We start from the raw sequence: 26835 nt of genomic DNA on the forward strand, positions 1-26835 counted from the left end.
ACACCAGTAAGTCTATGTAATTCGAGTGTACCAAACCAAGGAGGACGCTTCAAAATCATTTTCAGAATTTTATTCTGAATCCTTTGAAGCGTTTTCTTCCTTGTTGAACAGCAACTTGCCCAGATCGGTACAGCATAAAGCATTGCTGGTCTAAAAATTTGTTTGTAAATCAAAAGCTTGTTCTTTAAACAAAGTTTAGAATTCCTGTTAATGAGAGGATATAAACATCTCGTATATTTGATGCACTTGGCTTTTTTTTTATTCTCGCTTATTTTCCGTCGGTCTAGTTCCGCCACTGTTGTTGTGCCAATCACCGACGCCCGGGGTGGCGACTCCACCCAGGACCCTAACTCACGACCCGTTGATTAACGGACCGGCGCCAACGGCTTTACTTCTTCATGCGATGGAAGGCGTGATCCCAGAGATTTTTCGCCTCAGAAAATCTCCCAGTGTCGGCTAGGATTGAATTTAGACTAGTTGGGTTGGTTGTGAGTGGATCACGCCACCTCACAACCATCGACACCTATGTCGGCGGTGGGATTCGAACCCAGGCGTCGAGCGTGGTTGGCGGAGACGTTACCAACCACGCTAGGCCCCCGTTTTGCACTTGGCTTGTATACTCTCAATGTGCTCTTTGAAAACAAGTTTTTTATCGTAAATTAGTCCCAAGTACTTAACCTTGTCAGACCAACTTAAAATAACCCCATTCATCTTGACAACGTGATTATTGTTTGGCTTGAGGAAAGAAGCCTTAGTCTTATGGGGAAAAATTATCATTTGAGTTTTAGAAGCATTGGGAGAGATTTTCCACTTTTGCAAGTAAGAAGAAAAAATATCTTAACTTTTCTGCAATCGACTGCATATGACACGAAGACTTTTTCCTTTTACGGAAATGCTTGTGTCATCGCAGAACAATGACTTTGTGCATCCTGGAGGCAAATCAGGAAGATCTAAAGTGAATATGTTGTACAGGACTGGACCCAAGACTGAACCTTGAGGTACACCTGCTCTGACAGGAAATCTATCAGATTTTGAATTCCGACAGACAACCTGCAGAGTTCGATCAGTAAGATAATTTTTAAAAATTTTGATTAGGAAAATTGGAAAATTAAAAGTTTGCAATTTCGCAATCAAACCTTTATGCCAAACACTGTCGAATGCTTTTTCTATGTCTAAAAAAGCAGCTCCAGTGGAATAACCTTCAGATTTGTTAGCTCGTATCATATTAGTAACTCTGAGCAATTGATGAGTTGTGGAATGCCCATGGCGAAATCCAAACTGTTCATCTGCGAAAATTTAATTTTCGTTGATGTGTGACATCATTCTGTTAAGAATAATTCCCTCAAACAGTTTACTTATTGAAGAAAGCAAACTGATTGGTCGATTAATGGAAACTTCAGCTGGATTCTTATCCGGTTTTGAAAAGGCGGCCTAAGAAATTGGAAAATTTTTATCGGAATACTTTTTAAATTAAAAACTATTATTTAAGTCTTCATTGTTAATCCGATAAGCTTTAGCTTGAGCTTGAACGACCGCACATTTTGTAGTTGCTTCTCCGTGATGAATCCAAGCTGCACAGAGAACCACCATGGCTAGTTTGGGATTATTTTACCATCTTCATCAAAGTACAACGATTTAGTAGCTTCCGCTTTGTAAAGATCGATTACGGCGCCAGATACGTCCTTATGGCCGTTAGGAAAAAAAAAGGAAAAAGGGTTACAACCGTTGTTTCCAGAGACCGAGTTTACCTCTGCATCTCTTACGATTATAAACGAAAAGGAAGGTTTCTTTCAGGGGCGACTCGTGGCTTTTGAACCTGCCTGTTCAACTACAAATTCTGAAAATCTCAGTTTGAGAAAGTAATCACAATCATGTCCGCGTAAACACAAGTCATTCTCAATCAAAGAAATAGTTATCGGTTTCCGTTATACTCTACTAAATTTTTTGGAAATAAATATTGAAATTCAGTCCGCAAATATATATTTCGACTGTGACATACAGTCTTCCTCAGTGCTTATGTGGACTGGTAAGGAGCAAAGCGTAAATCCTGTTTTTTTATTTGTAGTAGGTAAAAATAAAAGAATGCGAACCCGTTTTGAGTAAAGCGTTACAAAATCTTCGTGTTTCAAATCCAGTTCTTCCAAGAATAAAGGGTCTCCCCAAAATTCACAAACCTGGAAATGAAATGAGAGAAATTATCTCAGCGGTAGGGGCTCCCACAGAAAAATTGGCTAAATGGCTGGTAAAAGAATTTCAAGCCATGCCCCATAAATTTCCAAGTCGATCAGTAAAGAGCACCGGAGATTTCGTTGAAAATTTAAGATCCTCGGGTAACATCCAATCTGATGAGATAATGGTTTCATTTGACGTTACGGCCTTATTTCCTAGCGTTCCAGTGAATGAAACCTTAAACCTTTTAGAGGACTGGCTTCTTTCCCAATATTTTGATAATACTTGGAAAAAGAAAGTTGACAGTTTGTTGAAAATTTCACGCCTTTGCATGAAAGAAAACTACTTCACATTTCGTGGTAAATTTTACAAACAGACTAAAGGGGCACCAATGGGGAATCCTCTTTCTCCCTTTCTATGTGAGCTCTTCATGGCAAATATAAATACATTAGAGAAGAGGAACATCTTACCGATTCGATGGTGGAGGTATGTGGATGATATTTTTTGTATTTTGAAAAGGGCGGATCTTGAAACTTTTTTCATATCCCTTAATAATACCCATAAAAATATAAACTTCACAATTGAAAAAGAACTTAACAACAGACTCCCTTTCTTGGACGTCGTTGTAGTCAGAAAGTCTACGGACTTGGAATTTGAAATTTATCGGAAACCCACGAATACAAAACGGGTAATACCTAACACTTCAAACCATCCCTTCCAGCATAAAATGGCATCCTTCCATCATATGATCCACCGCATGGAAACTTTACCTCTAAGTGAAGTAGCCAAGCAAAAGGAACTGGAATATATTTTCGAAATTGCTAAACTTAATGGCTACAATGAAGGTATCATTCAAGCCATTGTTGATAAAAAGAAGCGTGCTCAAATTCGGAAATCTTTTACAACACTCACCCCAATAACAGAAGATCTGAAAAGGGTAGCCGTTGAATATGACGTTAACTTGACACGCCCACTTCGTTCAAAATTTAGAAAATTTGGGATGGATATTGTCTACACTAGTAGAAATACCCAACTCAAAACAAAATTAGGGTCTACCAAAGACCCTATTGATACCCTGAACAAAGCTGGAATTTAGAAAATTGCATGCAGTCACTGTGTCATGGTTTACATTGGACAAACTAAACGTAACCTAGGGATACGTTTCAAAGAACATTTCGCAGAAGTGACAAAAGCAAGTAAAGTTTCAACAAATGCCCCACCACACCTTTTCAAATCAAAAGTGGCTGAACATATTTTTAACGAGGAACATCCACTAACTTCGGATAACATTCACCTCCTCCGCCCCGTTAATAATTTATGGAAATTAGACGTAGCTGAAAGTTTAGAAATTTATAAACAACACTCATGCACGCTTCTCAATAAAGACGCAGGTAATCATGGCTATTCAATCTGCTTCCCAAAAACCCCAAACATGGTACGGTGAACAATCGACCGCATAATTCCCTACCTAACTCCAAATAAGGGTGCTACACACCAAATTTTCATTGCTGGAAACCAGCAAAATTTTGCTGATTTTTGGTGTGCTGTGTTTCCAGCAATCTGTTCAGCAAAATGAAATTTGCTGATTATTCAGTAATGCTCAATTGCATAAAAATGACAGATCGTTTGCTGCATGTTCAGTAAAACAAAATACAAATTGCTGATTGTCAGCTATGACAATTCGCTGTACATTCAGCAAAGCATAAATCAATTTACTGGTTAACCAGTTAGTTCAAGGGAACCATGTTTCCCTCAGGCACCAGCTTCCATCCGCTTATCGGATCATAGCCAAATAACTGTTGAACTAGAGATGTATGATTATCATTTCAACCTTTAAGTTCATCTAGCCCAACAGTGACTTAGCTATGGTCCCATATCCGCTATCAGGAGCTTAGAGATGATCCCATACCAGCTGCACAGCGATTTGGCGCGTTTTACTAATGTCAGCTTGACGTAAAATATTTTGACATATCAATTCTTTCGCTGGATTCCAGCAAACATTCATTTACTGTTTTCTGTTCAGCAAATAGATTTGCTGTATTTTTGCGAATCACTGAATCGATTACTGGTTTTCAGTAAATTTATCAATGAAATACTGGTTTACAGCAAAAATAAAATTACTGAACGAAATTCAGTAAACTGTAGAACTGAATTACAGTAAACTTTTGAAAAAAATGCTGTGATTCAGTAAACAAGTGATTTGCTGATAAACTTTCAGCAATGTACTTTGCTGAACCATAAAGAGAATTTTTGGTGTGTAAATTTTCATTTTTACCTACTACAAATAAAAAAACAGGATTTACGCTTTGCTCCTTACCAGTCCACATAAGCACTGAGGAAGACTGTATGTCACAGTCGAAATATATATTTGCGGACTGAATTTCAATATTTATTTCCAAAAAATTTAGTAGAGTATAACGGAAACCGATAACTATTTCTTTGATTGATCTCCATCACTCTGCTAAGACGCTCGTTATAGATTTTCTAAATTTGACAAGTCATTCTATTTGTTACTGTTTGAAAGTGAAACTAAAAATCAATAGAATATAAATTTTAGTTCGCGTTTGGAATATTTTTATGAATGGCGTACCCCGTGTGCAATGCATAGGTTGCACCTATGGACGAGTCACCCCTGGTTTCTTTTGTCACTGTGGCCATTTGGCCAGTGACCGATTTTTATACTTTTACCCCCTTCCCTCTACATAGATTCTACTGCTCTTCTTCACCGTGCCTCATTAGTTACCCTGCCGTGTATCGGCAATCATTACTGCCTGAAGGAGCATATTCGTTCAATTTATTTTTTTTTTTCGTTTCTAGAATTTATAGTAAGAAAAGGGTCAAATAGGGGGATCGGAGGGAGACTGAGAATAAACCCATACGTAAAAGTCCCTCTGACAGCGAACGGTCTGTTTCTACCAAGATTCGAATTTATGACCATTCGCTAGTCAAAGCGGACTTTTCAACCCTGTTAATCCGATCACTGTAATAACAGGATGACTGACTGAAACCCGGATCGACCAGTAGCAAGCAGACGGCAACACACGTTCATTTGATTGCAGTATTCCGTAGCGGAAGGTGCCTTGTTTTTCAGTGCATCAAAATTATTCATTTGAAGTAGTTATTATTTTTCTGCCACTCGCCAGAACGTTGCTTATAGTAATAATAACATAGAAATCTCGCTTATCTTCTCAGTGTTCAATTTTTGACCGCAGACGGCAAAAGCAGCGATCAAAAATGTTTTGATTTCTCCACTATTTTCAGGCCTTTATTTTTATACTGTGTTTATATTGTCTTGATATTGTGACACACCAATGGCATTTTTTATCAAACGATTTTCCCGAGTTGTGTAGTTGCATTTAGTTAGCTTTTTGATTCGTATTACATTAGTACGACTTAATAACAACAACAAACAAATTTCAAACATAATTCAAACTAGCTCGATAATAATAAAAAATATAAATTTTAGTCGAAAAAATTTTTAGCGTAACAGCTTCAGCGCAGTGCAGCCCAACCTTTTTTTACTTTCTTACATAATACCGTCTGCGCAACCCCGGCAACTTGTCGCGTTCACTATCTTTCGCGCTATTCGTGTGAACATGTCAAAATCGGTTCTAGTTCACATTTCTTCTTCGTGTTTCTGGTGATTACATTTCTCACACGTGGGTGGTGAACGTAGGAGAAGGTGAGTTTTTCACATATCAGTACTATATAGTACACGTGAGCTTAGTATCAATAGAAAAAAATCAATGCAATTCTTGAATTAACCATACTTTGAAAGTCAATTAATAGCATCGTAAATACCTACTTATAAGGCACAATAATGAATAAACAGCCAGCGATCAATTTTTTGAATGGGTTCATCAACAACTCTCGCGCGAACGTGTCTGGATGCAAATATAATAAAACTTTATTTTCATAGATTATTAAACAAAAAGTGAATTAATAATATGAAGGCGTTTATTCGTGATGTTTGTTCGCAAATTGGGCTGATGAGAAATTTGCGTTAGTTGTCGTTGTTAAACAATTTCGAGTTATACAATGAAGACCTAATTTATTTGATCAAATAATAGTAGACTTTATGACTGGTTAATGGAAAACTCTTAACAAAGCATTTGTCAATACCACGTATAGACCATCGCACAGTGACGTCACGCATCTGAGTTTGACAGCTACTGATAACTTTGTTTACCTTCAGGCGATGCAGTTTTGATCTCAATTATAGTAGATCATTTCAATTGTGATCAAAATACTCTTTAAATGCTGTGCGCGTGGTGCCAGTACACTAAGGACAATTAGAACTTAAGCAGCATTTCCATTACGCACACGACTGTTCCACCAGAAAATCACAAATCCAAAACGTAAACAAAGTTACCACTAACTGTCAGAAAAGTGAGGTTAAAGAGATTCGATGAGATGGTCTATTCTACGTAAGTTATGCGGTCGTATCTTGGATACGGACGCATACTTTTTTTGATTCGATTACATGTATATAGTGGAAAAAAGAGACTATATATAATCGAGTCTGACCTGTAAAATCTTTGAAAATATCTTTCTGTAGAATATACAAACCACCCTGCTCTCTTCACCAGCCGTGCCACTTTAGCGGTAAACAACTTTCCACTTACGCTGAGATAATACATATACCACTCGCGTCGACCCTTGTACCATCAAAGCTTACTCTAATATAATAGCAGACCAAAGGCGAGACACACAAAAATATTGCAATACATACTGTAGAGTTGAGCGTATATGACTTCACCGACGCAAACAGGCTAAAACGGTTCCCCACCAACTTCGGAAACGGTTGAAGGTTAAGCGCTCTCTATAGGCACTTCTTATCGAGGGGATTTTATTAGGGGCCGCGGAATGCGCTACGTTTTTTTCTCATGGTTCATTAAGAAATAAAATAACGCGCTGTCTTCAACTTCATAAAGTGATCTGGATACAACCGCCAATAGGTATTTGATTTGAATCATCATTGTTGCTAGAACTTAGATCCTTAGTGCCTTTCTAACTTAACATTCCTTGACGTTTTCCACAATTTGCTGTACGAGAAAGGGAAACTACTAATTATAAATGTATATTACAGTTCACCTAACTCAATTTATAATTGCAACTTAATCGTATCTACTCGCGTCTGCCATATAATTGAGATTTAATTGTTCAATTCTGTATCGATAACTGTATGAGTTCTGAGTTAAACTTTTAGTTGTAACAGAATCATCAATAAAATCCAGTACTATAACTTTTTATAGTATTCTTTGTACTACAACATCAAAAGAAAAATACTCCAGTTTAGTATAGCGGATGAAACTTTTCATCATCTCAACATTGCAGCTATAAATATCATGTTTCTTGTGGCCTATGCATTTCCCCCCTTCGTAACCACCCCAATACCTAAACATCACCAACACGTTCATCATCCCGCTTAAGACTTGAACGACATGATCTGAAAAACGCGCTAAGATAGGTCTTGGATTCAGGAGCTTGAGGCGGTAGTGTACGGACAATGCTTATGTTAGCCTTTTTTATGGCGACCGCCTTTTTGCTAGACGTGTGGGTTTCGATTTGCATTCGCATCTGAACTCATAGTTGCACACATGACGGTGTGGGCCTCGGATCTGCGCTTAACGTTGTTGTCCCAGAGAGGTGACTGACGTTGTGCGCGTGTGAGTCGTGTGAATGCCATAGAGACGCCGGCGCGATTATGATTTCAGCCTAGCGATGATGTAAGGATCAACACAATCCTTTCCCGTGCCAAACTGCAGTGCAGCAACCGGCAAAACTTGTTTCCCCGCTACCATTGTCGTCTTTCAAGTGACTGCGACTCTCTGCGGTATTTAAGGACCGAGACACAAAAGTGGTGAAGGAATGTCAACTATGCATGTAATTACCATAGATTGGCGACGGAAAATGTACTGTGACAGACCTTGTCTGATATGCATAATGGTCTCATCGTGAAGTTGTTTCTGCGGGTCTGCACATGCTTGAAGTTACCGCCAACTGTATAACTTTTATCAATGGAAAATTGCGTAGATTAGTATAACGAACATGTCTGATTTTCCTTTTTTTGTTTTATGTATTTCAGACACATCCCAAAAGCCAAAGCCACCACAATTGCAGAAACTCCGGAATTGAAGCGGATAGCCGAAAACACCAAAATTCAGTCCAATGTTAAATATCATGCGGACTTTGAAAAGCAGAAAGGAAAAGTTACTCAGGTAAGGTAAAACTTCACAGTGGAAATTTACTAGATTCTACTCCAACTTGGTCATGTAGACAGAATGTAATAAAAGTTACAGTAGTCGATTTGAACTAGGTCAAATTTTATTAGTATAAAATTTGAACAAACCACGTTTCGAACATAATGTGGGTGAAAACCATGCACCGATCAGTTCGATGGACCAGCTGATCAAGTTAATATGTTTATTTCTTTTTTTTTATTGATGCATGTTGTCAATACAAAAAACTTGTAGGCATTTAAAACATGATTGTGATTGTATTATAGTTCACAATTCAAACTTGACAATTCCGAAAATTATTAAATTGCTAAAAGTAGTACACAATTTCACTATTTTCGAACAGAGTTCGTCCAACACTTTTTACGTAAAACTCAATCGCCTAGGATTCGCCTAATCCACGTTTGTTTTTTTCTCGATTTCTTTTTTTTTCTTTCTCTATGTTTGGTCTACTTGAAATGATGAACAACCTCTTGGCATGCTGCTCGCGATCGCGTCGACAACAAATAAACAAACGAACAATCAAACCATTCCATCTTCTTGACGGAACTTGAACAAAAACTGCGGACGACGAACGCTGCTTTGTGCACCGGGTTCGGAAAACGTGTGGCCCCCGGATGTGCTCTTGTTTTGCCGCGCTGTTCCTCGAATGGATTCGAATGAATGGTGAAATACTGCGATTAACGACCATCACTGTTACAACAACAACAACAACATCAACAAAAACAAGGTCGCTGATGATCCCGAAACGCTGCGAATCAAGCAAAACACGAAAAACATTTCCAACGTAGCCTATCACGGGGACTTACAGAAGAAAGCTGCCATGGAAAGACAAAGAGAATGTACAGAAATTATCGATAGTAAAGGTAAGTGAGTTTGCAACTTCTCATTTTTGAGGGTGGGGAACGAGGGCAGCGCTGAGAGAAGCTAAGCTAACGAATCCTCCAGCTGGTCGCAGTAGAGTAGTTTCGGTTTTCACTCACTTGCTTTTAGGTTTTGTTTCTTATTTGCTTTGTGGATTGAATGATAAACATTCACTTATCATGATGCCTAACCTTTCTTGCCTGGAGAAATCTTAATTGTTTGCATTCATTTAAATTAACAAGTAGTTTACGCCTTAGCAACCTAATTTGTTAGGGTTGTTTATTCGAAATCTGTGTGACAGTTTGGTTAGATTTGATTATTAGTCAACTCATAGATTTACTAACATTTAACGTACTGAATCTGGTTTGATAAATTTATGGCCGAGTCATGTATATTTATCAATCAATTTAACAATGCGTTTTCCTAAATTCTCTCAATCAGCGATTCAAAAAACATTTTCATAACATTTAGTCACATTCAAATTAACGAGTGTATCTTGAAAGCGAAGTGTTTTGATATTTTAATTAGAAGCACGATTTAGTTTAACGTTTTATGTAATACCATTTCACAATGTTATTAGAAAAACGGAAACAGTAAACCTGTCCTCTATGTACCGATTTCTTTAGTAAGGCATTAAAAGCATTTCATGCGAATACGCAAGCTAATTCATAACAACCTTGTCCAGTTATAATGGAAGTTCACGTAAATATTATAACCAAACATGTCGGATTCTCACATACTTCTCTCAAATAAGTAGAATTATATTGTTGTGTATTTTGATTAAATCGCACAGTTTGCCATTTATTATTGATCTTATATTTGAAACATGACATTTGAGACTTGAAAAATGCCTTAATTCGGATTTTTAATGTGTTAGCTGTTGTAGTTAGTAACAAAATTTCAACACTTCAGTTTTTTTAAAAGATTCAATTTAGAAACGTCGTGAATATTGTAACGATTAAATAAAATCGAGTTTGCAGTTTCGCGCAAACTTTTACATTGTTCAAAAGTTGCAGTACTGAGATAAGTGAGTTATCGTTATTTTAGTGCAAAGGTTTCTAATTTGACAAAATTTAGAGATAATATTCGTTAAACTATGCATCTTTTTTTATATCTTATAAACGCATATAACCTCTTAATCTTCTATATGTGTTGATGGACCACGTATTATTCAAATTATGCAATTCGCGAGATGTTGTTGTTGTAGTTTTAGCAGTCTAACAATTAACTTCAAATGTAGATGCCTACAAATAATTTCGAACTAACGAAAAAAATTAAGAAAATTCATTATAAAGTATATTTATAAATTTCACATTTTTTACAGATTTCTTTTAGCTTTTCTATGATTTAATCTTTCTCATTTTCCACTACTACCCGTCTACTGTTTATCATACTTCTTTCAAGTGTCAAAAGAATGACCGAAGACGCTTAGTATTTCCTCCTGATCACTCCCGCGGTTCAAGTAACTTTTAATATGATTACAGGTACCTGCATAAAAATGTAGTTTCCACACAATAAAATCACAATCAAATTCGATTTTGTATGCAGTTTTGAAACAATGGTCGAGTGCACCAACTTCGACGATTTCTCACGCATGATTCATCAATCTACTGCAAGAAGAATGTCACTCTAAAAAAACTATAACAATAACAAAAGACACCATGGTGTTTTACTGCTACAAATACCTTTACTGTTATGTAAGGTACCCAGAAGCACCACGGTCAGATGAATACTTTACACTGTTTTTCTCCGTTGACAACTTGGCGGTCATTGTGAACATTTTGCAGCAGAGGCACATTCCCAGAACGAACTTGACAAGGCTAGTGTCCGACAACTTTCATATATATTGTCGTCGCTGGTGTGCAGTCGTTTTCTTTTTTTATTGCTAACTAACGTCCAAACAACAACCGTTACAGTGAGTTCCAGTACACTTTACCACTCTAATGATGTAATGGTATGCATCAATGGTCAATTTTAGGCGGCTCAGAAACACCCATTGTTTTGCAAACTTTGTTTGATACATTGTGTCTCACGAAAATAAAAACACGTTTGTTAAACGATGTATACTGTGCGTATACCAAGTAAGTGTATGGTTTCAGTTGAAGGTTGGGGCCTGACATAAGTTTTGAATTTGAGTGGAGCAATGAATATTTTCAGTGCTTTTTATTTACTGCTTTTTCATAAAATATAAATGGCTTTGAAGTGTGCGAGAGTGTTTACCTTTACGTTTACCTATAACTTATTTCAATATATCATCTTTAGTTTAGCTAGGTTTGGCGTCGTACTTTAAGACTAGCCTCTCTGTTGATGTCACTTCTAGCTCCGCAATTGTACTGTATACTTATTAATTGTCTGCAAAGTATGTGTCCAATAAACAGTAAATTTAAATTCCGACAGCGGAATGTTAGCACTCCACTTTTCTTGTATCTTGGGCACAAAGATCTGTTGTTCCAAGACGATTATCTGCCTCAAAATTTTATGTGTTTTGCCCTTGTATTGCGTTATCTTTAAAAATGGCGTACATACAAGAAAACATACACGAACTAATTATGATCTTATTTTTAAGAAGAGAAAAATTTTCAACGTTAACATTCAGATCAGTTAGATGCTTGGCAATTCAGTTGATCTAAAATGTTATAAGTGTATAGTTATGCTTCGAACTTTCAAACTCACGCACTCACGAAGAAGTTTGTTGTTCTGGTAAGGCAAGATGCTGCACTCAACGCTGCCAATAAAATCAAACCGCCTGAAGGTACTCAAACGACAGCACGGAAATAAATTTAAATTGACAAATTGGCGACAAATTTTCGATTTCCTTGTGTCTCTCTGCCAACGTCGCTTATTCAACAACGTTATTTCTGGTCTATTTCCGATGCTAACTATTCAACATACAAAGCACGTGGAGTGAAAAATGAAAGTGTTCGAGAAAAAACTTTTCCTTCTTGAAAATAAAACATTCTTTCTTCAATGTCCAATTTAATTGAAAAGACTTACTTGCTTACGATCCTCAAAATCATTGTAAATATAACTGTTCATATGCTGTATTATTTTTATAGTTTTACACTGGGGTCTTTTTCTACGCGGTTGATCGTATCGTTTTTTAAAGGTTAGATTAGATGTACTTATACTAAACTTATTTGTTACCGCGTACAAATAGTCTTCTAAATCACACAAAAATAATCCGCGTTATTGTAAAATAATCGCGTTTAGTAAAACGCATAAAAATGAACCGCGTAAAAAAAGACTCCAGTGTATTTTCAATGCAAGTGTATGCTACTTAACACTCTGTTTTTACCCAGTACGACCCTAAATATTGATGTACCTCTAACAATGCCTATTACAATATGCTTTTTCTCTGCTTCTTTTTTTCATAAATTGCATCACGTTGTCGTCACTCGTCAATCATTAACGAAACACATCATCACACACCCAATCGTCATCTTGTTACACCAATCACATCAATCCTGCCACAACTCCAACAACTGATGGATCCTTGAATCCACACCCAACAGACAACAACGAGTTGGAATCGGAATACTTTTCCGAGCAACTGGCAGCTGAATCGCTTCCTCATTATCAACCTCCTCCACCACCACCGGTTGTGGCCCCAACATCACATTCGTTGTCTCAAGCATCGATGACCGGCTCATCCTCGTCACTATCATCGATGGGCCCCAGTGCAACTGCAGCTGCGAATCCGACGGCAGCCGTGTCTCAGCAGGCGCAAATAACTCCAACCTCAACGCTTACTAAGCATAATCTGAGCAACTTAAATCTGGCTCAGAATAACTACCAACCATCACAGGCGTACCAAGTTGCCAATAATAACTACAGTAAAGCGGGCTATGGCGGCGTCCAGGCTCCTCCACAACCTTACCAGCAAGCTCCTGCTCAGCAGCAGCCTAACCACTACCATCACAATAGCAATAGTAGCAGCAATAGCAGTACTCATACGAACGATGTGGTGCGTCAAACAGTGCTGCAAAGTTCTCAAGCTCCTTCGGGAGGAATGATTAACAATCAGAAGTATTATGACCCATATGATAATTATGCTCGGCCAAATCCAAATGCCGCAATGGTTAATAATAACAACAACTACAACGCTCACTACCATCATAGCCAACAACAAGCTGGTGTTGCAGGGGGTGGTGGGGGTGGTAATGAACGAAGCAATGGTTCTGCTCACAATTACCACCATATGCAACAACACCATCACGTGCAGCATCACCAGCAAGGTGATGGTGGCTATGCCCACTCACAACAGCAACAACAACAACAGCAACACCAGAGATACAACGGACAACAGCAACAATACGCACAACAACAGCAGCAACAATATCAGTATAACAATGGTAACGTAGTCAACACTAATGGAGGCAACATTGGGAAGATTGCCGACTACGATCCGCTAACCGATGGACCAAGAAACATTCCGCAACCAAATCGACAGAGTGCGACTCTCATCTTCAGCTCCGGAAGTCGTAAGTTGACCCAATTATTTGCAATACTCAATTGTATAATCATAGCTAACTGCAAACAATGTCGTTTGTCGGTTGTTTTGCGTATCATGTAAATTAGTGCTCAATTTCATCGTGTTCTTCCGCACTTCTCCCGAAACATTCGCCTATTTTCATCCTGTTATCACAGTGTAGGCTCAGTATTGATTAAAACATTGTATGTTGCATACGCAACTTGGATAGCTTACCTTATCGTGGAACTTGACAAAATTAGGCTTTGTAAGCTAAACCGAATGATAATGATACATTCTTCCTTGGATCTTTTATGCTATTTTTGTATGGATTCTAATACTGCGACCAGTGTTTTGATCTATTGTATTATTATCTAAACGTTTTTGTGATCTACAGTTAATTTTCTATGCGCTATCGCCATTTAGTAAGCGCAATGCTTCTTCATAACTGTCCGTGCTTGTGTGTAGTATCCTTATTTTCAAGCTATAGTAGTATACTGTACCAATCTCAATTCTCGAACTATAGAATAAAATTTTATCATTATTTGCTTTGTGCAAAAAAAAACACTATTCTTCTTGAGTCTTGAATACTCTTATATTTTACCTTGGCAAAAAAATTTGTCTTGAGAAAAATATGCAAATATGCAAAATATTGAGCATTGGTAAAGTTAACCTTACTCGTTTTATGGCAACGGATCAAGCATTAAACGGCAGATCTCCGGTACAGTTGATCTTAACACTATTTGATTGAACTAATGTTTAAGGTACTACATGTCGTCATCAAAAGCAAGTAATAGATCTAAATTTGTATTAGTAATACAGTTAGTACTAGTACAGAGTTCTGATTCACAGAACTGTTGGACTGTTAGAGTCCAGGTTAACTGAAAACTTTTTATAATGAAACTTTTAATATCGCAATTAAAAGAAGGCTGAAGATATTGCATGTAAATTTTTTTTCAAAAGGATATTGTTAAAATAGCTATTATGGCACAAACAATTTTGCGCCACTTTTACTTAACTTTTATAGTTCAAACTAGCAGTGCAAGATACTCCTTCAATAAATTGTTGAATTTAATGATACTATTCATAATTTTTGGAATTCCCAATTATGACTCAGAAAATCATGCCCCTAATTTCAGAAAACTCAGAGAATTAATGTCGTTTTTTCATATTAGCCTTATTCACTTTCGTTTCCAAATATACACTTACCTACTATACTTTCACCAACAAAAGCCAATGTTTTCAGTGGCTTCTACATCACGTCGAGATAGAAATTCGGCACTGCTCAGGTACATTTTTGCATTCTGTCTGCGTAGTTGAATGACTTGAATGAGCAAATATACATCAAATATGCATCCGCAAAAGATGTGTGAATGCCCGTGCGCTTCAATAGTGTCGTTTTTTTCTGTTAGACGCTGTTCCGTGGATACCCGTAACACTCTTGTCAATGTCGAAAATTTATTACCAGCCAGTGGGATAGTGCATAAAGGTTTGCACACGTACGTTTGTAGTCTTTGCTGTTGTCATTTTCCGTTTTTTGCTATGTTTATGGTTTTGTAATTTCTTTGGATACATTTTAGTACAATTGAGTGTCTAGTTACATTTTAAACTCGAATGGAATTAAGATAACAAAAGGAACTCTTGTAGAGAATTTATTACTAGCCAAAGGGCCAAAAATCATCATCGCTATAGTCATTATGTATTGCATCTGCAGTATGACGAATTCATTAAATGGAGCTGAAAGATAGTAAAGTAATCGTAAATGTTATGCCTCAAGGCAATTGGTTTTTTTTTTGCAATTTCCAATGCATAAAATGGATAGTTTATTAAAACTTTTAACATACACATATCATTCATCCAAGGTTAGAAGTTAATAAGAATCACGATTTTCTCTTTGGCATTGCATTACTAACCAATAAGTGAACGATTTCATTTCAGTAAATGCAAATAACAACCGGAGAATTGGATCAGTCAATGATATCGATCCAGTAAATGGCTATTACGGTTCGATTGCAACGGAAACTCAACAACCACAGCAACAGCAGCACAATCCTATGTACCATCATCAACATGCAGCTCATCAACATCACCAGCAACAACAACAGCAGCAACAGTTATATCAACAACAGCAACAACAACAACAACAACAGCAGAGACAATCGCACCTTCAACAACAACAGCAGCAACAAGCACAGTCACAATACATTCAGCCACCTCAACAGTTTAGCGCTCCAACATCAACTCCAGTTACGAAACCTATGGGTAAAGTGGTAAGTTTCATTTCACTAAACTGTTGATTTAATTTATAAATAATTTGGAAAGTCTCGAAAGAATATATCTTCTAAATCATTGGTTTGCTGGGAAAGTGGATTGAAGTTTTCTTCCTCACTACTAGCCGCTTCTATGCTAGCACTTTCCAAAGGACAAGCTTCCTTCCGGATACACATTCCTCTATGTTTGACATAACCCGGTTGGCAAAGACACCTGGGTCCTCCCGAACAAGGCTTCAGGCACAGAATCTGTGAGCAGTCGTCGTAGCACGTCGGTTCACAGCACGGTGTGCAATGGCTAAACCGAGCGTATGGGCCACATGTAGGACATTGGTCCGGTTTAATACAACGGCCGTTGTGTCTTACACAGCCCTGCTCGCAAACGCACGTGGGCTTGTGAACTAGCTCTGTGCGACATATAACATTTGTGCAGTTCCTCAAGCAGGACGGTTCACAACACGGCGGTGTAGGCTGCAGTTCTTCGTTAGAACGGCAAGTTGCTGCAATTTAAAAAAAATCTTTTACACTTACAATTGCTCCAGGTTGAACGAAATAAGTGTTGAAAATTGAAACTCACGTAAACTATCTTCAACTGATGGACAATCGGTTTCCGCAATACATTCTCCTTGGTGTCTGACATATCCCGGCCGACAAACGCAGGTCTGCTTATAAATCACTTTTTTGGGGCAATTCGCCAACGAGCAATCATTTTCACACGTCGGTTCACAACATGGGACCACTTCACTAAGAACTTCATCTCGTTTGCATGTTCCTAAAAAGATGCTCTTTTACCTGCTTTCTGCCTGAATGGCCATTCTAAACATGAACTTACTGCACATGATGGATCTTGGAGTGTTAGCTACTATCGAGAGTCCCAATACAAATGAGTAAGGTAGCAGAAACAGAAAAAGTAACGTTCGCATAACTGCTTTGTTTTGCTTGTTCCGGTAACTAAACGTGTCCGTTTGGTGCGTTTTCAGTTATATACTGCAGTCTGAGAGTATGAATCGTACTCGGTACTATAAGCACGTAAAATGTGACGATAGCTACGTTCATTTCTCAGCGAGGAAGTGTATTTAACCAAAAAGAAAAAGAAAGAGATTGACAAACACCTCGTGCATTGGTTTTCCGAATTTCGGAGTGGATTTCAAATACTTACATTCTACTAACACAAATATTCTGCAAAAATTCACATTAATCATCAAACATAAATAGGCACTTGATATATTGATTTCCAGGATGATGTCGTTAACAAGATCAAGTAGAATATCAGTACTCTAAAGAAATTCGTTAGAACTTACGTAGCTCTCGTTATCAACTTGGTTTAGTTAGTCGTTAGTTTAGAACATGCGAGCGTGATTTTCGTGACACCACAGCATAAATAGAAGCAAATTAACTCTTGTTTTCTTTTCATGACTTTAAACAAAGTCATTTACCTTTTCTCTATATATCAGTCATACTTTTTACGCTTTGCTGTAGAGATACATTAAAACAAAATGCAGCGGTCGAACGAATGATTTTTGTAAGGTAGCAATATACATAACGTGGTCAAATTTAATTTTGTGTACTTTTTTCTAGCGGGTGTATCGAGCACTTTACGATTATGAGGCCCAGGATAGTGACGAGGTCGGCTTCACCGAGGGTGACCTGATCATCGAGGTAAACTCGATCGATTCCGGCTGGATGACGGGACGAGTCGAGCGAACGGGCCAAACAGGAATGCTGCCAGCGAACTACGTCGAATTGGTTAAAATATAAATGTCCACGCGTTGCGGTGTCGTCGCACTGTGCAACTAAATCGAATACCATGGGTATCGGACGATAATCGTAAAGTCGAATTCCGACGCTGGCAAAAAAATGATGATGTAGAGCTCTGCGATTACAATATTACCAATCTTATAGTTTTCTTGTCTAGTGTAAAAAGAGAAAAAAAATGAGCTAATTTAAATTACTCTACAACTAATTTACGATACAATAGTGGGAAAAATTGCGAACAGCATGTGTTTTTAATTTTATTTTCTTGTTATTATTTTGATATTCGCGTTATTTTCTTGAACCCTCAAATATAAAGTCATATTCAGTGAAAGGTGCTGAATATATTGTAGCGTTTCTAAAAGCAGCTTAATATTGTTGAATTAAAACGAATGTTGAAAAACCAGCTAACTTTGCAGCATTTATTAATACTGTAAACATTCTCAGTTTATATATTTATACGTCAATAAAATCGAGTAGATTCGCATAGCACTAGCATATTCGGAAAATACCGTATTATTCGACTGGCGTAACCTACAGGAGACTAAGTAGAATCGTGCCTTTGTTTACGCAATGGAACTCCCTTTTGGATGCAATTTTTTATAGTGTCAATTATACAGGTTTTTTAGAGAAAGGTTGATCAAAATTGTTCGTCTGATGAGATATGAGCTTCCGTTTGTTGTATACAGATTCTGTGATAGATGAATGTGTATTCGAAAATATCTTTCGGCCTATTATTTTCTGTTACAATACCCATTGGCTCAGTTAACGACTTTCAAGCAAATGAAATAATACAACTTCCACTCGGAAATATCTAGTGATTGTTTGTGTCATTCGTTTAATTCAGCATAATAATTGTTAATAATAGCAAACAAGAACGAAGCAAAATTTACTTGTTAGTTTTAGACACAATAGTATGGCAACACGCAAATTTACTACGTACATATACACACACTTGAATATATTTTATTCCTTTTCAAACAAGCTAATTTATAATATAACAACCCAAGTCAATAAGCAACACATATACAAGTGCTAATGTTAGATAAACACGAAAAAATTTTGTAACTCTAGTAATACTGCTGAAGAGAAAAACAAAGAGGTAAATTCAGACTTCCTATCTATCGTTCATCTGCTAGAAACTAATATAGAGAAACAATCCAGAGTATGTTTCCCTTGAAAACAGACAGTTGCTTTGAAATGAAAAAAATATTAATTTATCCCTGCTAACATCGCAAATTGATTTACTCCCTCTGTGACGGCAGGTCAGTCGTCGATCTACTGCTCGGTCGTGTTGATCAAAGCCTAGTTCTCTACAAGTATCTTAAACACCAACCAATCTGGCGTTCTCGTCCAATCCACACTTCCAACATGTGGGAGGTCCATCGCGTACTCGGCGTTAAGTTCTCTGCCAGTTTTTGCTTTGCCTTTCATTAATATGCCTGTGCCACAATCAACGCTACGTCCGAGTATTGAACGCAAGATTTTAGGGTCGAAAATTACAAGCCAGGGTGTCAAAAACCTGGGAAACCTTGGAAAATTAGGGAATGACAGGGAGTTCATTTTTCGATCAGGGAAATCAGGGAAAAACTGAAAAACAATCAGGGAAAAATTTTTAACCGAGACGCGATTCTTTTTGGAACGGCTCTTTAACGCCAAAACGATTTTTTTAACGTAGAAGTTTAATGCGGTACCTTTACTGTTTGGTTTTGTATCCGATCGAACACTTTTTTTTCACTGGGATTTTGAAGTTACGTTCATTTTTGTGCTTAGAAATATCAGGGAAATTCGGGTTATTCGCGTTGAAAGAGATTTTGAAGGCTGTTCGCACCTACGTGATCTCTCATATGCAATTGTCAAAATGTGCGTGATGACAAAAGCAAAAATATTTCCTTCCTTCTTTTTCGCATGCAAAAACCAAACAAATATCAGCAACACCGTCAACGCGAATTAATGTTATATTTCAGGAAAAATCAGGGAATTTATTTGTGAACATTTTTCGCCACCCTGACAAGCGCTCATCGCTGATCGGCCATCTTTTTCGAACAAGTTTGGTTGTTCTAAACCAGTTTTCTGAAGTGTCAATTTTGTAACGAACGTGCTAGGTGCGGGATCTCAACTTGCTACGTAAAAATGTTTTTTAAGACAGCTATTTGTCTCCTTACTTCCCGGCTTACATTGTTGTGACAAAAGCAAAGCAAAGGCTTGGGGCTACGTTCCGATTCGGAACTCGACCTTCTGTTTATTATACATAGACTTCGCAGCCAACAGTTTAGGCGGCATCCATAAAGTACGTCACGCATACAGGGGGGGGGGGGGTGGTAGAGGGGGTTAAAGAAATCGTGACGATTTGTGACGTTGGGGGGATTATACTCCCCGTTCGACGTCACATGAAAAATATTTGAAAACAAAAATGGAAAAATTGTTTGGTTTACCTCCTTTTTATTCACTAATTTTTGTTTAATAATCACACTGGAACTAATTAAGCAAAAACAATACCCTGTGAAAAAAAATGCAATGACGTTTATTCATTGTTTTGAGAAAACTGTGACTGTATTGACTCTGTTAGTGTTAACATTAGTTCTGTATCTCAGGTTCTGTACTACTAGCTGCAATGAAACTTTTAGAATGCGAGATCACGTTCATTGTATCGTTACTGAGTCTGTAACAAAGTTTGTTCAAATCGTTTCTAGCCAAAATTCAATCAAAATTTGCGTGAAGTACTTAATGGATGTCGCCTTAGTGTACAGGACAATTTCGGGGCTAGCGCTACGATCCTACTGACACTTACAGTCTTCTCCCGAGCTGAGACTCGATTTTACGACGACTGGCTTGTTAGGCCAGCATCGTACCTCGGGACCAGCTGGGAGATGACATCGCTGTGACACGTTACGAATTAATCGACAATTTTAAGAATGCTTTATTTATCACCACCTTTCAAAACATGGGCTGGATCATTATCATTGCAAAGGAAGGCGTTGGTAATATCATTCTTGAATATTTTCTCATGGAGAAGCTGTGCGCGTGATGGCTGCCGCGTTCCTTACCAGTTGACGAAAAGCCCAGGATGTCAAACTCTCGATAAAGAATCTGGCGTTGATTTCGCGCAGTAAGACATAATTTTGCGGCGATCCATCACAGTGACCGGCACATAAAAGAAATTATCACAAAAACTTGTGTTTTTTCAACATACCATGATTTTTATTTAAGAAACATAAAAGTCAACCTCCTAATTTAGCTAGAAGGTTGACTTTTATGTTTCTTAAATAAAAATCATGGTGTTTGAAAAAACTAGGAACAAAAACATTTGAATGTTCAGCTTCTGGGCTTCGCGGATGACTTCGACATCATATCACGTAACTTTGCGACGGCGGAGGAAAATTACGCCCTACTGAAAGCCGGAGCTGGATGGATCGTACTGCGGATAAATGCGTCGAAAACAACATACATGCGAGCGATAGGCTCCTAGGAGATCAACATCAGCCTCCCAACTCAAGTCTCTGTAGACGGTGATGAGCTTGAGGTGATCGATGAGTTCGTGTATTTGGGGTCACTGGTGACAATAACACCAGCAAAGAGATCCAGTGACGCATCCAGGCAGGAAATCACTTCGGAAGACACTTCGATCGAGTCGAGTGCGACGACGTACGAAGTTGACGCTGTACAAAACCCTGATAAGACCGGTAGTCCTCTACGGGATCGAGACAACAACGCTTCTCGCGGAGGACCTTAACACTCTTGGAGTTTTTTAACGGAAGGTGCTGCGGACTATCTACGGTGGAGTAGAGACGGACAACGGAGAATGGCGACGGCGCATGAACCACGAACTGCACGCGCTGCTTGGAGAGAATCCCATTGCACACCTGGCGAAAGTCAATAGGTTGTTATCACTTCTTTTCAGCAACCCTACCGGCACCAGAAATAGAGGGGCGCAGCGTGCACGATGGCTCGATCAGATCGAAGGAGACTTGCGGGTGATGAGACTCCTGGGGAACTGGCGAAACACAGCTCAAAACCGAGCAACATGGCGCCAATTTCTTGATACAGCACGAGCAACCAAGGCTCTCGTCTGATTGGTAAGGTAAGTAAGTTTGTTTCGGTTTGTTTTAACTATTGTTTTGTTTAAAAAAAACATGAAGCGGATCTCTTTTTCTGTCATACTTTAAAAACAAACCGAAAAGTGAACATATGTTTTTAAAATCTTTTTCAAATAACAATCAATATGTCTATAGGAACATGAAGTTTGGAGGTCTTCTGCCCTTAATTTGAAATTATAGTTAGTTTCAAAAGTCTTTATACTAGGGATGGATCTATTTTAAGCCAGTCACTGTACACACTTAAAACTGGATCTCGAGCTCGGCAAAAAAACATCCGAGTTCACTCGGCAACTTTGGATTCAACCGGTATGTCAGCAAAAAAATGCCGGTTGCCGACAGTTGTCAGATCATTTTGCCGAGACTTCGTCCAAAAAACTAAGCTTGACGAATCTCGTCTCTATTTTTTGCCGAATTTATCGTTAAAAACTGTTGATGCCGAGGTCAGCAAAAACATTACTGGTATCTCGGCACAAATTTTACTCGTTGCCGTCATTCTCATGAACGAATTGCCGCCATTTCTCTTAGTGCAAATTTATGCGTGTTACGGGTGAGCAAACAGGAATCAGATACAAGTTTGGCTGAAATTTGTGCAAATTACAAGTGTTTACAATCCGGTAGCCGAAAAAAATGTAGTACAGTTTGGTGGGAAGTGGCTGGAACTCAAAAAGTTTCAAATCGTGTGAATACAATATTGTATTTGTTTTAGGGATAGGCATTAGACGTAATTTCAGATTAGATGTTTAGCTCAATGCCCTACTGGCGAGCAAGATAAAAATAAGTACCCAAGAAACATTTTTTGGCCGAATAAGCGCTTTTATAACTAATCTTATTCAGCTGACGGCTGAACATAGGTCGAATAATGTATTTCTAAGTGTTTAATCAGCTTTTAATCAGTCGGTTTTGGAGAACTAAATCAGCTATCTGTTACATTCGGCTTTCTAAATAGCCGAACACGGGCTCAATATGAAATAACTCAGCCATTTAAACGACTTTATACATGCTGATCGATTCTGTAGAAGCGATTATTCATTCTTTGTAAAGCTTGTAGAAAAACTCTTTCACAGCCAACAGTAGCTGGCTTATAGTCTATATAAGTGCTTTTTCAGCTCTATTACAGCTATGATTCGAAATATATAATAGTCTCAATTAGACAATTTTTTTTGCTTAGGCGATTCGAACACATCTAAATATTTCGATGTTTTGCATTTTTGTGTGTATTTTTCATCGTATATTTTTATATTATTGTTAGTGAAAATTACCTTTTTAGTATCCAATTAATTTACTGCCAGTCTCAAATCTCGAACCCATGCTCATGAGGTTCCTGGTAGAACGCGGTACCGATTCGTCTATCTTGACATACATGCATACGTATCGATTTAACCCGTATATATATTTCTAGTTTATTTGATAAACAATTTTACATTGGCTGTACATATACTGAATTGTAGCTGAACAAGCGCTTCAGCATTTGTATCATAACCCTTGAACACGATAGAACACGTTTTGTCAAAGTGACGGCCCTCTATAATTGGTCGATTTAATACAAGGCACTGTAGAATTTTAATATTAGTGGCTGCACGGCTAGCCGTGCTGCAAAAACTATCATTACTTTTCGTTTGCACTGTTGGTTTCTATTTACGAAGTGGATAAACTAGCCATGATTTCTACAATTTCTACAATTAGGGATACAAATGCTAAAGCGCTTGTTCAGCTACAATTCAGTATATATACAGCCAATGTAGAACTGTTAATGAAATAAACTGGAAATATATGTACGGGTTAAATCGATACCTATGCATGTATGTCAAGATAGACGAATCGGCAACGTGTTCTACCGGGAACCTCATGAGCATGAGTTCGAGATTCGAGTATTTTTTTTTGGAATTGAAATTGGAGAATTGGATACTAAAAAGGTAATTTTCACTAACAATAATAGAAAATTAGCGATGGAAAATACACGCAGAAGTGCAAAAAATCGAAAGATTTAGATGTGTTCGAATCGCCTATATAATAAAAAAATTGTCTAATTTAGACGATTATATATTTTAAATTATATTAATCGTAGCTGTAATAAAGCTGAAAATACACTTTTTCAGAAAACCAGAATGTACAATTTTAGCCATAGAATTGTCATATAGACGCCTATTTATACTATAAGCCAGCTGCTATTGGCTGTAAAAGAGTTTTTCTACAAGCTGTAAAAAGAATGAATAATCGCTTCTACAGAACTGATCAGCATGTATAAAAGTTGTTCAAATGGCTGAGTTATTTCTTATTAAGCCCGTGTTCGGCTATTTAGGAAGCCGAATGTAACAGATAGCTGATTTAGTTCTCCAGAACCGACTGATTAAAATCTGATCAAACACTTAGAAATACATTATTCGACCTATGTTCAGCCGTCAGCTGAATAATATTAGTTATAACCTTATAGAGCTTATTTAGCCAAAAAATGTTTGTTGGGAAGTATCAAGAAGTGTTTATTCAACCAGTTAGTTTGGTGTTTGATTAATGTTGTCTAATAGCTATTTTTTAAATCGAAATAGCGCTTAACCAGCCAACAATTAAATAATGGCGTGGAGTATTTCACAAGTTTTTTTTTAACCCGAATTTATTGCTTGTTCAGCTGATAAATCAACCTGAGCGTTGTGGCAATCCGTTTCACCTGTATGCAGACTTTATTCAGCTATTTTAAAATTATTAGCTGTTTTATTCAGCCCAAATGTTTGTTGGGTATTCAAGATTTAGTATGAATAAATTTCTTTACTTACTAAAACTCATCGAGCTTATAATTTATCTTTTGAAAGAAAACTACCTGATTCACAGCAAGACTTTTTCTGCGATTGGATTCCACTGAAAAGACGGCTCTTTATTGTGCCGAACATTCGGCTTATATAACCGAAAGGTCGTTAGACTGGTTTGCCGCTTCTCGACTGTATTTGCCGAGAGCACAGTCAACTGTGTACCGCGATTCTCGGCATACAATGACATCTGTCAAATATTGGTTTTCCGAGATTCTCGGCAAAAGAGATTCAGCCGAGATGGTTGCCGAGCACTCGGCTGTCCAAATCTCGGCACAAACAATGCCGAGATTCGGCGAAATTTTTTAAGTGTGTACTTTTTTGAGTACAATCGACAGTTGCAGAGTGGCTTTTGCATGGTGAGAGTTGTCCGAAGTACCCAAAAACGCAACAATCAACCGGTAAGGTATTGGTCAGTATTTTTTGGGATTTGTGTGGTGATGAATATTAGGAAAAAAGTGCTTTTTGACCAAGACAACGCACTCGCGTATTCTGCTCGCAGTACAATTGATAAGTTGGAAGAATTACGCTACGAAATAATTCCCCACCCTTCGTATTCGCCAGGTTTAGCACCGAGCGACTATTTTCTGCTTTCCTGGTTCAAAAACGTAACTCTCTGGCAAGCGATTCCAATGAAAAGGTAGAACCTGGTAAACTAGATAGAGGATCTTAGTCGCGGTTAGAGGATCAATAAACCTATACTACAGTATAAGATGTTGCCGAGCAACTCCTTTCTGAAAATTGTTACCACGCTCGTGCATTGAATTGTTTTGTTCGTATTTTCTTGATGAAAGTAATTTGTTGCATTAGTGGAAATTTTGGTTTTATTTTTCTCCAAATACTTCATTGAACAATTTAGTGTTGGTGTTAGTTTCTACGACAAGCATCGCAAGGATGACGTGGTGCTACCGGCGGTGGTGGAAGGCACCCGTTCTGACAAGGAAGCTTTGGATGGCTACATATATTATTTTTACCACACGATCTTTGCTCACTCTGCGAAGATGACGGCGAAATTTCCTTAAAACTTACGTTATCGTTGTTAGAATTGTCATTTTCTTCACTTGAATCATCATCCGAGTTATTCGATTTTTTGTTACTACGGCTATTGCTCCTGCTGTTACTATCGCTACGGTTTTTGCTGCTACGACTATTGCCGTTACGGCTGTTGCTACTGCTACTACGACTATTACTTTTCCGATTTTTACCATTATTTTCCTCACTGTCATCATCACCGCCGGAACTATCATCGTCGTTATCATCCTCTTCGTCAGAATCTTCATCACGTGATCGTGATCGTGGACATTGGCGTGGATTAATGCAGTTGCCATTGTGACGCACCAGTCCTGTTTTGCACACACAGGTTGGTCTCTCAATGAAGGACAGTGGGCAAATTTTGTTACTACAATCGTCGAAGCATGTTGGCTCACAACAGGGAGGGCTGCGCAATAAGTCTTCATTCGAGTTACAGTATCCTTAACAAAGTACAAAAAAAATTGTCGTGTTAATATCTGGAGATTGAACTGAATCACTCAAAAAAAATAAAAACATCAATTAATTGACAATATTCAATTTACTCACTTCCGATTGGATTCTGAGGTCGTGGCATCTGGTACGGTGGACGAAAACATTGCTCCCGTGGAATACATATCCCTTGATGTCTTACGAATCCAGGTCTGCAGACGCATGTAGGTTTGTAATAGAACGCATAAGGATACTGGCTGGGAACATGTTGGCAATCTTGATAACAAGTTGGTTCACAAGCGGGTGGACTTTGTCGTAGCACTTCGTTGGGCGGACATTGTCCTATGGGAATTAGAACATCAGTGAATAACTTGTTTTATCACAACTTTTCCATAATTAGCTTACCACATTGAAGTATGGCTGGCGGACTCACTGCTAGTACACCGTATATAGACAGAAGTAAAGTTAAGCTGATTATGATCCTACTCCCACCGGTAACTGCCATTCTAAGGCATTCGATTAGCAATGGCGGAGGGCACGTGATTTTTGCCGAATTTATGCGAAAAAATACCGTTTTCTGACAATGTTTGCAGTTCGGACACGTTCGAATGCGAAATTTCACTCTTGCTCCAACACACCGTAGCTACTCTCAGATAATAATATAAAAGTATTTTCCGGATATACGCTGAAAAGTAATTATCGCCAAACCTTTGTAAC

General features: G+C 38.0%; 3 protein-coding genes across 6 annotated transcripts in view; 1 reads left to right on the plus strand and 2 right to left on the minus strand.

Annotated features, from left to right (window-relative positions):
- LOC129722596 (LIM and SH3 domain protein Lasp) overlaps nucleotides 1-18875 on the plus strand; it is a 78356-nt gene extending 59481 nt beyond the window's left edge. For 3 of the 4 annotated variants that reach the window (XM_055676183.1, XM_055676184.1, XM_055676185.1), the window contains 5 exons: nucleotides 8258-8390; nucleotides 9139-9274; nucleotides 12785-13753; nucleotides 15679-16010; nucleotides 17589-18875. In XM_055676183.1, the coding sequence (XP_055532158.1) occupies nucleotides 8258-8390; nucleotides 9139-9274; nucleotides 12785-13753; nucleotides 15679-16010; nucleotides 17589-17768 (1750 nt within the window). In that variant the 3' untranslated portion in view covers nucleotides 17769-18875. Of the gene's footprint in view, nucleotides 1-8257; nucleotides 8391-9138; nucleotides 9275-12784; nucleotides 13754-15678; nucleotides 16011-17438; nucleotides 17533-17588 lie in introns of all 4 variants that reach the window. The other variant, XM_055676186.1, reaches the window with a different exon arrangement.
- Nucleotides 15426-16998, minus strand: LOC129722598 (keratin-associated protein 9-1-like). Its single transcript, XM_055676188.1, has 3 exons — nucleotides 16843-16998; nucleotides 16588-16782; nucleotides 15426-16510 (listed from the first exon to the last, which is right to left on the minus strand). Exons 1-3 carry the CDS (start codon nucleotides 16931-16933, stop codon nucleotides 16044-16046), a joined length of 753 nt encoding a protein of 250 aa, XP_055532163.1. The 5' UTR covers nucleotides 16934-16998; the 3' UTR covers nucleotides 15426-16043.
- Nucleotides 18876-25524: 6649 nt separating the features above from the next.
- LOC129719812 (uncharacterized) lies at nucleotides 25525-26623 on the minus strand. Its single transcript, XM_055671218.1, has 3 exons — nucleotides 26524-26623; nucleotides 26236-26460; nucleotides 25525-26129 (listed from the first exon to the last, which is right to left on the minus strand). Exons 1-3 carry the CDS (start codon nucleotides 26621-26623, stop codon nucleotides 25525-25527), a joined length of 930 nt encoding a protein of 309 aa, XP_055527193.1.
- Nucleotides 26624-26835: the final 212 nt, after the last annotated feature.

This window comes from Wyeomyia smithii, chromosome 2, assembly GCF_029784165.1.
Source record: "Wyeomyia smithii strain HCP4-BCI-WySm-NY-G18 chromosome 2, ASM2978416v1, whole genome shotgun sequence".
Classification (NCBI taxonomy): domain Eukaryota; kingdom Metazoa; phylum Arthropoda; class Insecta; order Diptera; family Culicidae; genus Wyeomyia; species Wyeomyia smithii.

What these genes read in the sequence shown, in the direction of transcription:
- LOC129722598 (XM_055676188.1), bottom strand. Translation starts at nt 16,933, where the DNA reads ATGCGAACGTTACTTTTTCTGTTTCTGCTACCTTACTCATTTGTATTG. An exon ending in TCCAAGATCCATCATGTGCA is followed by an intron (nt 16,783 to 16,842) that starts GTAAGTTCATGT and finishes GCATCTTTTTAG; the next exon opens with GAACATGCAAACGAGATGAA. An exon ending in ATCAGTTGAAGATAGTTTAC is followed by an intron (nt 16,511 to 16,587) that starts GTGAGTTTCAAT and finishes TTTAAATTGCAG; the next exon opens with CAACTTGCCGTTCTAACGAA.
- LOC129719812 (XM_055671218.1), bottom strand. Translation starts at nt 26,623, where the DNA reads ATGGCAGTTACCGGTGGGAGTAGGATCATAATCAGCTTAACTTTACTT. An exon ending in GCCAGCCATACTTCAATGTG is followed by an intron (nt 26,461 to 26,523) that starts GTAAGCTAATTA and finishes TAATTCCCATAG; the next exon opens with GACAATGTCCGCCCAACGAA. An exon ending in ACCTCAGAATCCAATCGGAA is followed by an intron (nt 26,130 to 26,235) that starts GTGAGTAAATTG and finishes TACTTTGTTAAG; the next exon opens with GATACTGTAACTCGAATGAA.